The sequence below is a fragment of the Sparus aurata genome, chromosome 4, assembly GCF_900880675.1.
Source record: "Sparus aurata chromosome 4, fSpaAur1.1, whole genome shotgun sequence".
Taxonomy (NCBI): domain Eukaryota; kingdom Metazoa; phylum Chordata; class Actinopteri; order Spariformes; family Sparidae; genus Sparus; species Sparus aurata.
In genome coordinates, this window is record NC_044190.1 from 23,664,665 (window position 1) to 23,680,298 (window position 15,634).

At 43.1% G+C, this 15,634-nt stretch overlaps 1 protein-coding gene across 11 annotated transcripts in view; it reads left to right on the plus strand.

Annotated features, from left to right (window-relative positions):
- The window catches only part of sox6 (SRY-box transcription factor 6), a 141,316-nt gene that overhangs the window by 106,979 nt on the left and 18,703 nt on the right, over positions 1-15,634 (plus strand). For all 11 annotated transcript variants that reach the window (XM_030414933.1, XM_030414935.1, XM_030414932.1 and 8 more), the window contains 3 exons: positions 5,152-5,301; positions 7,507-7,687; positions 7,839-8,026. In XM_030414933.1, the coding sequence (XP_030270793.1) occupies positions 5,152-5,301; positions 7,507-7,687; positions 7,839-8,026 (519 nt within the window). The remainder of the gene's footprint in view (positions 1-5,151; positions 5,302-7,506; positions 7,688-7,838; positions 8,027-15,634) is intronic.

Sequence of the window (15,634 nt, forward strand, 5' to 3'; positions counted from 1 at the left end):
TGACACCTCTCAGCGAACAGAGGAAATTGTGCTCAGATTGTACCCCAATCTGTCCCGACACCTACTACATTCAATCGAGCGAGGAGACAAGAAGGGAATTTCCCTAATTCTACAAAATAATTTTCTATTTGGGACAAACACTTAATTTGCTGTTTGTACACTACCTTGCGTCAGTTGCCAAGTGAAAAAACAATTTACTTAAGGCCAACATGAGCTTAATTTATAGCCACTGGCCTTTATACAGAAGCGCTAAACAGGAGAGGGGCCTTTGAGAAAGTGCTGTTTTCTATCATTGGAAGCAGACTTTGGGGTTTCAGCAGTTTTAAAGAAAGCATTATTGGATAAAACGGAACATCTGGGTTCTCCGTATGCAGTATCACTGTTAGGACTACACAAACACCAACCCTTTGCTTTCATTCAGTCGGAGCTCCATTTCCTCTTGCTGTCTATATCTCACCGTCTTGCTTTACCAATTTCCCATCCGCATCTCGAGCCACCTTTAAGCGTCTTAGTTTGTGTATTTCTCTTTAAATCACTCCCATCCTCTTTTTTCCCTCCTCATTCTTTCTACTTTTTCCTCCTTGAATTGTCCGGTCCCATCACATCCTCATTCTGTGCAGTACCCAAACTGCCTAACCTCGCAATTATCATCCGCCGCATTTTGCTGTGGCATCTCTCTGGGCCCGTGACAAACCTGTGCCCCGGCCTCGGCTCCCACTGTAAAGATGAAAAGCAGCCCTCATGCTCAGCGAAAAACCCAGACCAGATCTCAAGCAGACACATCTGAAGGAGTACTCAGAGGCTTAGACGACTGGAGTGATAAGAAAGAGTGTTACACAGTCAGGGACAAACAGGAAGAAAGTGGGAGAGCAGCAAACCGCACATTATCTTTTGTTTGGATGTAAATGCCTGTGTAGTACAGATGTGAAGAAACGGCCTCCATCATTAACAAGTGAAGCACTTTTGACTTTGAAAGAGAGAGAGAGAGAGACAGAGGAGGAGGAGGGGGAGAAAAGAGAGAACAGACATACTGTAGAGAGCAGCTGTTTCTGTGTTTATGAGCGGAGGAGCTCGGTCTTTGAAGGTAACCCAGAGCAGTGCAGCAATGCTAGCTGTGTGTGGAAGGCTGGCTAATAGGACGGCTAGGTGAGCAGCTGGATAGAGGCAGTGGTGAACAGAGGGACAGATGGACAGATAGAGTGGATAATGCAGTGAGCTGCACTGAATGGGAGGGCTGGCTCCGGGGCCCCTGGGCCTCGAGAACCCACGTACACACTCGCACAATTTGGGCGATGTTTGTGTGTATATGTGCCAGAGAGAGAAACTGATAGAGTAGGACTTAAATATATATACTGTAGATATGAAGATGGGCGAGAGGAGGGGTTGGAGCAGAGCAGGTTGGGTGCCAGCAGATGAGACAGATGTTGGGCCATACTGGAAAGCATCGGCACAGTGCACCAGGACGCCTTCCTCCACTCCTGACATCTGGGCCTAGCCTGGGTCAGCCTGCCTGGTCGCCCTGGGCAATGAGCCTGTACAAGCCTTGTGGCAAACGGGGCTGGCGCTGCGCTGCCTTTTAAATGGTGTGGTGCACTGAAGCACAGTTAATGCCCTCATATCCAGCCCAGTGCTCAGAGCCCAGGCCCGGCAGAGGTGAATGAGACATTGACGGACAGACAAACAGACATGCTTTTGCACACAAAGAGTGTGATTTAAGAGAGCGCGGCAGTCATCAGATAATGCTCAGCTAATGGAAAATGAAGAGGATTCTAATTGGTATGAGGATTTTTTTCTCTTATTAAATTTGTTTGTCTTCATTTTTTTTATCGCGCAGGCCACAGTCATAAATGTGCAATCCAGCGTCATCGCTGGCAGCAAGAAATCTGACAAATATTTGCCTGTGTGTAATTTCCAGCACATGTTGCCATGTTGTGACTCTGCCTTTCTTTCATTAAAAGAAAAACAAGATGCGCAATTGTTTTTCCACAGAAAGATTTTTTTTCTATTGACACTACAAGGCATACGCTAAGAAGGCAAGGGGAAAAGGGAAGAAAAGTGTAGGTGGAATTTATGAGCAAATTAATGTTTTTCTCATAATGAATTATGTCGTACATTGAGCTAAAATATCGTCCCTTTTTGTTTCACTAAACAAACAGCGGCTGTTGGTCTTAATTGCACATCATACTTCTGAGATGTCTAACATCATCAGCAGAGTGTGTAATCTCAGTTTAATGTCGCAGGCAGAAAGTGAACCTCCCCGTTTAACCTCTGCTGCCTCCAGAGGGCTTGTTTTTAATTACCAGAGGCTAACAGGCTGACCTTGGGCATGCTGCACTCACTTTGAATCCATGCTTGCTGAGATCCGCTCCGCTCTACTGGGAAACCAGGAATGATGGGGTCAGAAGGAAGACCTTAGATTTTGTGTTTGTGTCTCTTACCCATTTATGTGTGTTGTTTCTGCGTTAGGACAAAAGATATTTCAAAGCACAAAAAAACTAACACGCTGTATTGTGATATTAGCAAGTTATATAGCACACAATGGAAAGTGGCCTTCAAGATAAGAGAAAACATAGAAATATTTCTCTATTGCCACCCACAGTGCAATTCCTTTTAGCTATTAAGTCCATTTTCTTATTATTCTAACATAATTCAAACTAGTATGGAAGAATTATATATGTCCTAGAATATGTGTATTCTTCTTTCATCAAATTAAACAAGTGGAAATAATATAAAGGAGAAAAAGGGAAGAGAAAAAGAAAACCAAAGGGTCCTGAGATCCACTCACCGACTCATCTAATACCCTAGAATCGGAGTGCTGGTCTTCAATGCGACCCTGTATACCTTGAACTTTTTGCTGCCCCCACCTGGAAAGTAGATACGAGGAAGAGGGTATTAGATATGAGAGAGCAGATGTCCTCTGGTCAGGGAAACCAGCCTTGGCGGGATGCGTCATACATCAGGTGTCAAATAATCACATTGGAACAAGTTGTAAATTAACTGTCTTACTGTAATGTGAGGGTAAAGGCCTTCACACTAAACACATTGAACACTGAGGTTTCCATATCTGTCCTTGAGCGTTTGATGGTGGGTTAACTCACCTTTTATCCGTCTTTCCCTGATTGAATTTATCGTTCTTTTGGCTCTTGCCAGGCAAAGAACTTCTCACCCCATGGCTCTGACCGGCTAATCAGTGCTGAAAAGGGACACCCTGGCTGTGTCTAATTTGCGGCAAGGTCTAATTGTACTGTTTTTCCGGGACAATAAAATTCTTCTCACTCAAGGTCAGGGACATGCCTCTCGACAGGCCTGTTAGCAAACATCTGTCCGACAGACTCAGCTTCCGCTCCCCGACTAAGACTTGTGTGTAGCCTGGAGTGACAGACAGTGAGTGGAGACTCACGCTCTCTGTTTTACTCTCTCTCCTTCCATCCCCCGTCACACACAGACACACAGAGTGCCTTTACCACTGACATTAACTAAGTCTAGCTCAGATGAGAAGAAAATAGAGTCGGTCCCACTCCTGTGTCTATTCCTGTTGGAGACAAAAGGCTGTTTGTGAGGGAGGTGGGGGCAGTGCTATCATTGTGGGAACATAATCAGTCTGTCATTTCCGCTGCCCATGTGCTGTTGTTATCCCCAGGTCCCCTAGAAGAATGGGCCTTTTGTACTGCCGCTTATGTGGCAGCGATAAAGTTTCTTACAGGAGCACATATGTGTTTATATCTGGAGATATGTGCATGGACATAAAGTGCTTTGTTTGGCTTTGGTCTGCATTGACATCGCCGAAGGTGAGGCCAGCAGGGCAGGGTCGCTTTTTCCCCCGGCCCACACAAACACGGTCTGTATGTGTGCCATTTGAACCAGGAAATGAGACAGGGTTTGCTGATTGGCCAGTGGAAGCGAAATTAGATTCTCCCTGACAGCGCCATCTGACTGAATAACACAACAAACTATAAGGTTTGCCTGGTCTGAGGACAACCAGGCCAGTGGGGGAGTTAAGGGGTGCTATCTGTCTGATGAAGTGAGGTCTAAGGCTACATGATGTAACACTATTTCTCACACAGTAGCTCTATTTGACAGACCCCTGCCATTTGCAGCAGGAAACAAAAGCCAATTTCATCACTTACCTGGTGGCCGATCAATACAGATGGACAGAAAAAGAAGGGAAGTAAAAGAAGGGAGTGCTGCCTCTGTGGGCACAGAAAAGAAAAACAGCACAAAACAATCGCCAAATCAAAAATGTCTGGTACAATTTGCTTCAGATTTTAATGATTTAAAAAATAGGCATACAACTTAATGTCAAGACGTTAAATTGTAACCTAATCCAGGATAAAGGATGAATTACTGTGTCAGAAATCTGATCCAACAGGCAATTAACAGCCTGTGGCTCACCAGATATTTCCAAACCTTCATATCAACGTCTTCAACCACCCTTTTTAGTAGATGCCACATAATCAGCCCGGCGGTGGAAATGTAAATTGAGCTTTCCGAGTTCAACCCTGTCACAGGCGTACAGTTATTGAGCGCCTCGCCAGTCATCTGAACCACCCTCTTGTGTGGTAATGTCCCTGACTGTTGGACATCTTCCTGATTTAACTCCAAGGAAAATAACGGTGATTACATCAGTGTTCTTTGTGCAGGTTTCTAAGCCTTAATAATGCTTGTGTTTAACGTATTCTGTGATGGCAATCCAACTGAGGTTAGGTTTCTAACATTGTGGAAATGGACAGTCTCACATGGCTGCGTGGAGACAAATGACAGGCCAGAAACTTCGACTGGAGGCTGCGTAGATTTAGAGAAATGGGAGATCTTCGCTAACACACTTGCATCCAGTCTGCAAACTTTTTCTCTGTGATGAGTGGAAAATAGGGGCTCCAAGTATTTTGAATGAAAGCCATCTCTGTGTGGTTTTTAAGACTGCTGTCTCTCTCTGGGTTCAGCCTTTGAAATACAGTTAAGACCTTTGATGGAGGTTCTCTGCCAGCCTCATGGAAAGAGAGGAAAGACGTAAAAGAGAGAGAGAGAGAGAGAGGGGGGAGATGAAGGCAGACACAGGAGCAGCGAAAGAGGAAAAGGCAGAATATAAAACTTTGAATGTTCACTGGATTTGGATGTTAACGCCTTGTGGGTTTTCTCCACCCCCCCCTGCAGCAACTGTATGCCGCCCAGCTTGCCAGCATGCAGGTCTCTCCTGGAGCCAAGATGCCTCCACTCCCCCAGCCCCTCAATACCAGTGGGCCCATCTCTCCCTCATCACTGAAGAATGACAAGAGTTCATCCAGCCCCATCACTCAAGTCAAGGTACAACCCTTTAACTCCTTCAACCTGCCCACCCACCAGCCTGGGCCTTGAGTGGTACTTGACCTAAACTAGCTGAGTTGATGTTGTCTGAATAAAAAATGCATCCACACTGTTCACCTCTTCACTGTTACAGCCGGCCGGTGCTGAGCGCTGCCTCCAACAGGCCATCAATCTGTGGGGCTTTAACAAGGCCCTCTCTCTCTTAACCAGAACTCTGTGGACACGGTTGCCATGGCTATGCCTGCTCCAAGCCAGTAATTTGTGGAACACATGGTTTCTAATTTTTTTTTTTTTTTTTTTACAATGAAAAGTTTTGTTCTTCTTTTTTTGTAACTGAAATGGAATAAAAACCATTACAGCAGCGCTTTACAAATGCTGACAGAAGTGAAGCAAAAAGCAGGATTGACAACTTCTCTTTTTTTTTTTGCCTTGTAAACAAACCAAATGCAGGATTTGTATTTTCTGCTGCTGTATGGCACGACTCCACTAGACCTCCATGCAGAGGAAAGGCCATATACATCATCACCACTCACTAAGGCCATAATCAGAAACACATGCCCATTTGGAGTAGTTTAGCTTAATAATATCACAATGGAGAAAGACCATAAATCATGTCTTGAAATGGTAGGAAGCCACTCTGGGCTTTCTCTTCTTCCACACACACACACACACAGTCCTTCAGGTCTCCTGCCTCCTGGGATTTCCATTGAAAGATGGCCATTTAACTGACTCAGCACTGTCATTTCACCACTTTAATACAATTCGCCGTCAGATAAGATGGATGCCAGTTGAACCAATATTAATACAACACTAATTCGAGTCATAATTTTGCCAAATATCTCAAAATTAAATACTTTCAGTGAAATGAATCATACATAAATGGAAAGCAAACACATCCTGGCATCCTCCCATCTGTACTCTCAGTCCAATGGAATCAGATTGCCTTTAGTTTTGTTTGTCTGCTTTCTGCCTCGCTGCATGACAAACTGTTATTGGCACAGCAATAACAAGGCCTTGGGGCAGTGTATGCTTGAGCCATATGTTTGGACAAGGAGACACTTGGGCTTTGAAAGAAGACTGTTAACGACAGAATGCCCTGATCTGATTTAAGAGATCGGGCGACTTGCACAGTGCAAAGGAATGCAAATGTTTGTTGATATTTAAGGTGATCAAATACATAATTATGGATTGATTTCAGATTGTATTGTAATTAATTTTAATGTGATATTTTACATTTATTTGAATACTGGGAAAAATAGAAAAAGGTTAAGTCTATTTATTTTTATTCATATTAGCACGAGTATAGCACATATTTGAAAGGATTGATGATCGTAACTCACACAGCTTACTTAAGGTTACTTTGGTTTTGTTCCCTCTTAATTATTTTGAGCAAAGGCGCAAGATAAAATAACATTTGGTCCATGTAGACAAGCTGCTGAGGGTGGCACCTTGTGGACTAGCAATCTTAGTCTCACATCAGTAACTGCTCCAAAACAGAGCACGAAACACAAGCATCCCAACATTGTATTTTTTTAAGAATAGGCATATCAAAGTATATGATATAAACCAAATGTGCACAAATGAGGAATGAAATTACAAAACAAGTTAATGAAGTAGATAATGTAAGACGACATCTGATGAATGGAACAGCTGTCTTTGATCATTGGCACCGCCGCTATCTGGTCATTATTTATTCTTCGAACCCAGAGTGCAGACACAGAGAGCAGGGAGGAGGAGGAGGAGGAGGAGGAGAGGGAGAACAGATGAAGATGTACAGAGAGACAGAATCTGCTTTAATTAGTGTGAACAAAGGCGCCGGGCAACTGTGAGGAAGATCACAGTGGCACAGCGCTGAAAAAAAAAAGGAAGGAAGGAAGGAAGGGTGGATGAGGAGAGGAGAGGAGAGGAGAGGAGAGGAGAGGAGAGGAGAGGAGAGGAGAGGAGAGGAGAGGAGGAGGAGAGGAGAGGAGAAAAGCACTGAGAGGGGAAGAACCAGGGAGGAGGTGTGGGTCAAGACTGGGATCCTATAATTAACCAGAAACAGAGGAGAGCTGTGCTGTCTGGGAATCCTGTGTCCCCCCCCCCCCCCCCAGATGGGGGCAGCAAGGAAGGTGGTGGTGGTGGTGGTGGTGGGGTGGGGGTGGGGGGGGGGGGGGAACCTATTCACATCTGTTTTCTCTCACACTCCTCTCTCTTCTGCCGTAGGAGGAGGGAACACAGCCACTCAACCTGTCTGCTCGGCCAAAGACGACAGATATGATCAAATCCCCGACATCCCCGACACAAAACCTGTTCCTCGGCAGTAAAAGCAGCCCCAACAGCCTCCTCAGCAAGGGTGGCATCCCCAGCCCACTCGGAGGAGGTCTGGGCCGTGGCTCGTCTCTGGGTAGGGGAGACCACATTGCACGTTTCTAAGTATTTAAAGTCTCAGAAATAAATGTCACTGCTGGGATGTCGCGTGACGCTGTTTCGCTTTTATGGCAGTGTGCAGTCCAGCAGACTAATGTTGCCGTCCAAACTCCGCTCTGTGTGTCCAGATATTCTGTCCAGCCTAAACTCCACCGCGCTGTTCGGGGACCAGGACACGGTGATGAAGGCCATCCAGGAGGCACGGAAAATGAGGGAGCAGATCCAGAGGGAACAACTGCAACATCACCAGCAGGGCATGGAGGCGAAGCTGTCCGCCCTCAGCTCAGTGGGCCTCAACAACTGCAGAGTTGACAAGGTTAGGACTACTATCATACCGTCTGTCTCCGTTTTAACCCCCGATTCAGATCTTCTCCATTGCAAGCTTTTTCCATAAACAAGTTGTCGGCCACAAAGAGTGTTCAACTCAGGCGGCGGAGGAAAGAAACTAGAAAGAAAGAAAAGTAGAACATTTTGATGTAGCAGTAATTCTTAAGGCTAATATTTTTTCTTTAATCCACGTCCAGGGTGGTCGTATTGATAAGTGCTGGCATAGTGCAGCGTGTACATGTGTGTTTACTCAAAAGTGTCCGAGTGTGTTTGTGTGTGCTTGTTTAGAGGGCTCGCTTCCGTTGATGTTGGTGTGAGGGCCGTGACAGGCCATGGCGGTGCCCGGTGTGGGTTAAGAAGACTCTGAAGTCTCTGCCCAATTAAAGCAGACTTGCAGCCCTCTCCGTCCCCTGACATGGGATGGGGGCTGCTTTGTACCAGGAGCACACACTCCCAGGGATTCCCTTTAAAAATATCTTCAATCGATGAGTCAATCAAGGAGAGAAAAAAGCTGTCCTCCGCTCTTCAGCTTGATGCCATGTTGCCAGTTGGCTGTGAGGAGCAGGCAGGAACTGGGAGCGATGCTCATTAATATTTCAGCACCTGACACTTTCAACCAACAGCCTCAACTAGGTCAATGTATATGTAAAAAAGTCAATGAATATCTATTTTGATTTCCCTCTAATTTGGTGTTTGGAAGAGATCACTGTCTATGCAGGTGGCAATCAACTATGCTCTTAACTGAAGTGAAGCAAATAAACTGGTGCTGCCCTCAGAGAGGACGGAGACAGAACATCTGTGCAACAATCTATCGATCAATCCATAATATTATTTTAGTGAAGAAAAAAATGCACCATGAAAACAGGCACTTGGTCTTGCAGAATTGAACGTTTTTCTTGCCGTTTTTGGCTTTCTTTGTCAAGTTACTACACGGTATGCAAACAACCTTTTTCAGTCTTAGTCACAGGAGCTGATCCAGCTGCCTCCCTACCTCCCAACCAAGGTGAGCCCGTGGTCAACCGAGCAGCCGAATGTGCCATGACATGAAAGTCTGAAACTGAACAATGCCCATAAGGAGGCATTTTCCCCAGTTAGCACACACCTACAGCTACATTGTCCTCAGCAGCTAGAGCTTAACGCCTTTTTCTTCCTCCCTGCTTTGTCTTTGTCGGGTTTAGTTTTTGTTTCTCCCGAATTTTGTGACACAACTATTTGAGAGCAGTCATGTCAGAGTAGAGGAATGCCTTACTTTTGTGTCAAGGTTTTGTTCTGCTTGAAATAATCAGTCACTCCTCACCTGTAATCTACCTTTTGTCTGCGATTGCATCTGAGTAGAGAGTGTGGTTTTAAGAAAGCAGAGAGAAACAGAAAGAAAGAAAGAAAGAAAGAAAGAAAGAAAGAAAGAAAGAAAGAAAGAAAGAAAGAAAGAAAGAAAGAAAGAAAGAAAGAATCTGAGTGTGTACGGGGTAAGTGCATTACAGATATAAAGGCCATAAATTGAAATACTGTTGGGCAATTTATCGATATTATGTCGTTATTGTAGTACGAGACTATATATCTTCTTAGATTTCGTATATCGTGATACAGCATTAGTGTTGTCTTGTCCTGGTTTTAAAGGCTGCATTACAGTAGAGTGATGTCACCTTCTGAACTTACCAGACTGTTCTCCATAGTTTAGTCACTATGTTCACATAACAGCTGATTATTTACCTAAGCTGTGTTAATAGACATCCCTACACGCAGTCAAAAATATTCAAATATTTCATTCTGTTGCCCATTCTGAGCATTTATGCGGCGCTTTTAAAGGATAAATATCAAATCGTGAGTCGCAGTATAGCCTAAATATATCAGATATTATTTTAAGGCCATTTTGCCCAGCCTGAAGTACACAAAAAGATGCATCAAAGATTGCATTTGAAGTCATTTAAGTAATAAACACATGCCTTTTGTGTGTGTGTTTCCCGCTAATATCAATAATTGAAAGCGTCCCCTCAGGTAATACGCTTCTGTTTTCATTACAGCATCATTTATTGCCTCGTTGAATGACACCTAAACCGAGCCCGCGCCCGACTCCCTGCCTCGCGCAAATCACGGTGAGATATCGTCACCTCTTAGTTTCCGTGACACTGGCCCTATTAGGACGGTGTGAAATGAGAGGCACGCTTTATCAAGTCAGCTAAAAGAATCGCCCCATCATCTTCATCCCTTCGGCGGCAATAAAGAACAGTGGGCTGTAATTCAGCGGTGAAAATGAGAGGGGAAGGAGAGAGAGAGAGAGAGAGAGCCTTTTGCTGATACAAGCCAACGAACTAGAAAGGTTTGAACGCCCCGGATAAAAGCTTTCACTTTGGTCAGTTTCAGAATATTAATATTTCACCAAAGCGCCTCACCTGACATAAATACGGTGTGGTCTTTAATAGCTCCCCCCCCCCCCCCCCCCCCCCCCAGTCTCTTGTTTGGAAGTTTATCATAGTGAGAGCTTACATGAAGAAGATTCTGGAAAGGTAACATAAATGGGATTAAGGAGAGGTTAAGATCATCCAGTGTGGCTGTTAGAGGGGGATATTAAATATTGATTTATCCCACTGTAATGACCGGGCAGAGGAGTGGGTCTAAGTGCTGCTTACAGATGGATCAATTCATCTTTTCATACAAAGTGTGTCCGAACAGTACAATGCATTCCTCCCTAACCTTTATCTCTGTGACTCTCTATCTCTTTTCCTCTCTCTCTCTCTCTCTCTCTCTCTCTCTCTCTCTCTCTCTCTCTCTCTCTCTCTCTCTCTCTCTCTCTCTCTCTTCCTCCCTGGCCACTGACCTAGGAGAACATGTTGTAGACCACACTCTCTGTACTGTATACGAGCCTTTAACCTGAGGACACGTAAAATATTCATGCTTTACAGGAGCGTATTTTTCTTACTTGTCTTTTTATTTGTCTGTTTTTACTATATCCCATCAGTACAATAAAACCTTTTTACAACCCCTCTGCAATTTACCTTTTTGAAATATTTATCCAAAGGTATTATTGTCTGCAGAGGGCAATTACTTTGTTCCATTATTTACTATCTCTGCAGTGGAAGCTTTTACCTAGAATGTGCCTACAGTCGAATACAGTACATCTGAATCCATTTGAATCCATTCGAATTGTTTCCTTCTGTTATGCACTGCAGCTATATATGGACGGGGCTGTTTTTCAGGGTCACGGGTGAATAAATAGTATGAAGTATCTGTGTCTGAATGTTTTCATTCAGATGGTGCGAGCAGAGAGTCGGTTTTCATGTCATCAACATTTATGGCCTGTCGGAACATACCACCAGTAGAGATCAGAGATGTAGTGTTTCATAATACTTTAAATAATCATATTAATATATACTTTTGGGGGGAAACCTAAACAATGTAATGTATTAATATGAATTGCTCGGAACACAGAAAAAGAAAAATGTATTTTTGAAAATGAACAAAATAGATTTGCCACTTTTTAATCCTCAGTGTGTTCAACAGTGTATCATCTCACATGGTTTACTAATACAAGTTCATGTAACAAAACATCTCAAAGATCGACTGCTTCATATAGCTTGTCAATACATAACTCGCCAGGTGAAGCCATATAACTATTATAATCATAATTATAATTCATTTCATGAATAATCAATTAGTTATTTGGTCTATAAAATGCAGGAAAAGAGTGAAAAATGACAATCAGTGATTTCCAAAGCTCAAGCTGGCGTCCTCAGGTGATTTGTTTTGTCCACCAGCCAAAGATATTTAGTCTGCTATCATAGAAAAGTAAAGAAACTAGAAAATATTAACAATTAAGATGCTGGAATCAGAGATTAATTTAATAGTTCGAAACAAACTGATTATTTGAATAATTGTTGCAGCTCTACTCGTCTGTAAGCTGTAAATTGACTGTAAATGAGCACCTTAATTGCTCCTACTCAGAAACTGCTGTCAAATAATAGTGTTCATTCATCTTTCAGCCTCAGCAAACTGTTGTCTTTTCACAAAAGTAGTCCATTGGCCAAAGAGAGCATATTTTGGGCTGTTGACTGACATGTCACCTGGAGAACTGCAGGTTACTGGCCCTGTGCTACTGATGCTGAACTCTGTATAGTCTGGTATGACAGATTTCTCCGCTGATGCATCAATATCTCTTACTTTAGCTCCGATTGATGCTCAGGAGGTTGTGTGAGATAAAATGTATTCCTCTGCTGACATGTCCCTAACTGGAATCAAAAGGTGAAAGGCCAGTGTATTAACCTATTGAACTGCCCTTTTCTGCCCCGCAACACCTACTCTCTTCAGTATTGATGACTACAATTGTCCATTTCCCGTGTCCCAAAGCTCATCCTGTAAATATTCAAATGGAGCTTACACTGGTGCTCCACAAAATCCAGACTCCTAACCTATTGGTTATAGTGGCTATACCGGTCCCCTCTGTGAGTGTGTGTGTGTATGCGACTGTGTGAGATTTTTTTGTGTGTGTGTGTGTGTGTGTGTGTGTGTGCATACATGTTCATGCACGTGTGTGTGTGATGCCAGGGCTCTATTCAGGCAAAGCCCTCACAAAGACTTTGAATATAATCTTGTCTGGTCTGCAGCCCTGGAAGCAATTTTCTGCTCCTTTTCGACTGCTGTCTTGGAAATTGCAAACCAAGGCGTTTTGGCTGCAATGTAAATCCTTGGCATACAAGGGTTTGCCCATCCAAATTAGATTATGCTCCGCTCCCAGACACTGGCTGTAGCCAGCAAGTGCTATTGTGAAGATTGCTTACATTAATGCTTTGTCCAATTGTTCATGTTTGCCAGAAGAATAAAAATAATGTATGACTCTGGATAATATGTGTGTGAGTGGGTGTGTGTCTACGGGCTCCTTTCCCAGGTCAGGTCTTTTGCTCTGTCTCGCCTCTTCCCCAGAAAGACATCAACACTGCATCTTGCTAGGGTCGTTTGGCGGTGGTGGCTCCATTATTTTCTACAGTTGTCATTTTACATGGTGAATTTCTGGCCCGCTGCAGAAATGCTGCTGGCCCCATGAGCAAAGACCTGTGATACCGCACTCACCACAAGGCACACACAACAAAGGACAAGGAAAAGAATAGGCCACAAAGGACCATTTATAGTCTCTGGTATTGTTGCAGTAGACACATAATTGTTTCTGTGTCCAACAAGTCTTGAGGTTTTGTCCATATGGGAAAGAGTTTTTATTTTTTGTGTAATGCTGCACTAATATCCTGCAGTTTGCATCCTGGAGGGTTTGATAAGGCACTAGATTTCAGCCCAACTTAACAGTCCCTGGAGGACCCAGTGAACAGTTCTGGATCATTGAGGACTGGAAACCCGTAAAAGTACATGATGTCAACACAAATGATCTCAGCAGTAGAGTGGAGAAGAACATAACATAATAACTGAATGCTATGTCAGAAGTCTGTCCCAGCGCTGACATGGTTATGTATTATACATTTTAGCACATCTGAGTCTTGCAATAATATTGCAAAATTGTAATATTTGTAGAATGCATTAAAATGTTCTCTAAAAGCCCCCAAAGTGGACACCAACATGTAAAAGAAAACCAATTATTTAGACTAAATGCACATTTTAACTTTGTCACTAAAGGGTCAGATTTTGTGGGTTTGACTTTTTTCCCTCCAACAAAAAAACAACCTATCTTGAATAATGAAAGCATATCCTTTTATTAAAAGCAAACAATAAACATTAAATTGGCACAAAGCCCAGAGTAGGGTTACCTCGTTTTTGTTTTTTTTTTTGTTTTTTTTAACCATAGTTTAAGCTCCTTAATTTAATTAAAGGCCTTTCCTCCCTCTGTTTCAAACAAATGAGGTGATGCCCTGGCAGTACAAATGGGACTGGAATAGCTGACCATCTCTGCTCTGTGTGATGTTCAGGACGACTACTATAGAACAGATGCCAGCCTTTTGTGGCTGCTACTGTTGATTCTGCTGCTGCCTGCATTAGCCTTAGCAAAAAGGGAGAGCTCCGGGTAAAAAGAGAGCAACAGTCTGCATGAAAGGAGCTGCGGGTTCACCGCATGGCTGGATGTACTTAACATTTAAATGGTTCAAAACTAGCAAAAACTACTGGAAAGCTGCAGACTCTATAAATAACACTGCAACTGGTTACAATAAAAATACAAAACAGATGAGGCGCTGAGCTGTGAGGCACTGCAGCCATGTTAAAGTGCGGGCTTTGTCTCCATCGGGGCTGGGGCAGATTGTTGAGGGGGTTTAGTCTGGGACCCTCAGAGAGAAGACTTCGAGGGCCACAGATGATGACTGACACTTGATACACAAAGCCCTGTATTGTGGTCAGAGAGCTACTGCCTTCAACTTGCCACAAACCAGGTGTGTGATATAACCAGAGCCAGTTCAGCACATTATCAAACATAAGTGGCTGTTTGGGGTCCCGCAGCTGTTAAAGTTTCCAATGATAATTGCAATCATACACTTTCCACCATGAAGGAAACGTGGTTGAGATTCTACCGATAGTTGAGAGATGTTGGAAGGTAGAGCAGTTACTGATGTCAGATTTCACAGAAGGGGCTAAACATGTCATACAGTACGTAAATATATGGCCAATAACTAACCAGACTATTATGTGACTTTAAGTTGGCAACTGGTAATTTTTGGAAGTAATAACATGTGTCATGCCTGCCAGCTGCCTGAAATGAAATGAAGCAATTTTCTCTTCAAACAGTCGTACTGATGTCAAAATGTTTTGGCAAGCAACCATGCCAACTTAATTTGCGATTGTGTCATGTGGTTTACCTTATTCCTTTTTACACATGGAGACATTTTGTTATAAAAAGCAAAATTCGGTTAATTGTTACTAATGACAAACTAATTATGTATTTGATAGGGCTGCATGATTAAATCAATGTCTTATCAAATTCGTATACAGATCAGATTCTCCAGACATAAGGAAACATGATTGTTCGGTACAGACCCGAGCAAAAATATTGCAATCCCATTATCTATCAAAATAATCACATTAGGATTTTTTGGCCGCATCGTTCAGCCCTAGTCTTTAAAGGTGCAATATGTCTAGCCAAATTCATACTCAAAACAAACAGTGGCAACACATCACCATAAAAAAAGCCACTGTTAACTGTAGCTACCGTTAACCAGTAAGCTCAGTTAGCCTTGTAGCTAGAAGACCAAACTGGAAGCTATGAGAACCAGGAGAGTGTTTGTGTTTACCCTGCTAGCATAGGAGCTTTGGATCAGGACAGGCTGATGCTAGCTGGTTAGCATGCTAACCTCGGTAGATAACTCTGCAACTAAAAACATACAACGCCAACTGTTATTTCTTCAAGTTATGTTGATATTTTAAGTACCTTCTAGAATGTTTTCAGCTAAAATGTAAACATATTGCACCTTTAAAAGTTAATTAGACTTTGATAGATAACTGCAGCATGCATTGGACCTGGTGAGTCTAATAATATAACATGCAACATGGCCTAGTTTCGTCTCTATTCATCGTGGTATAAGCAACGTACCGAAATAAGCATGCCTAAACTTTTTTGTAATCATTATTGTCAGGTACAGTCAAACCTCTTGAGAAAGGAGTAGCACAGTCAAAA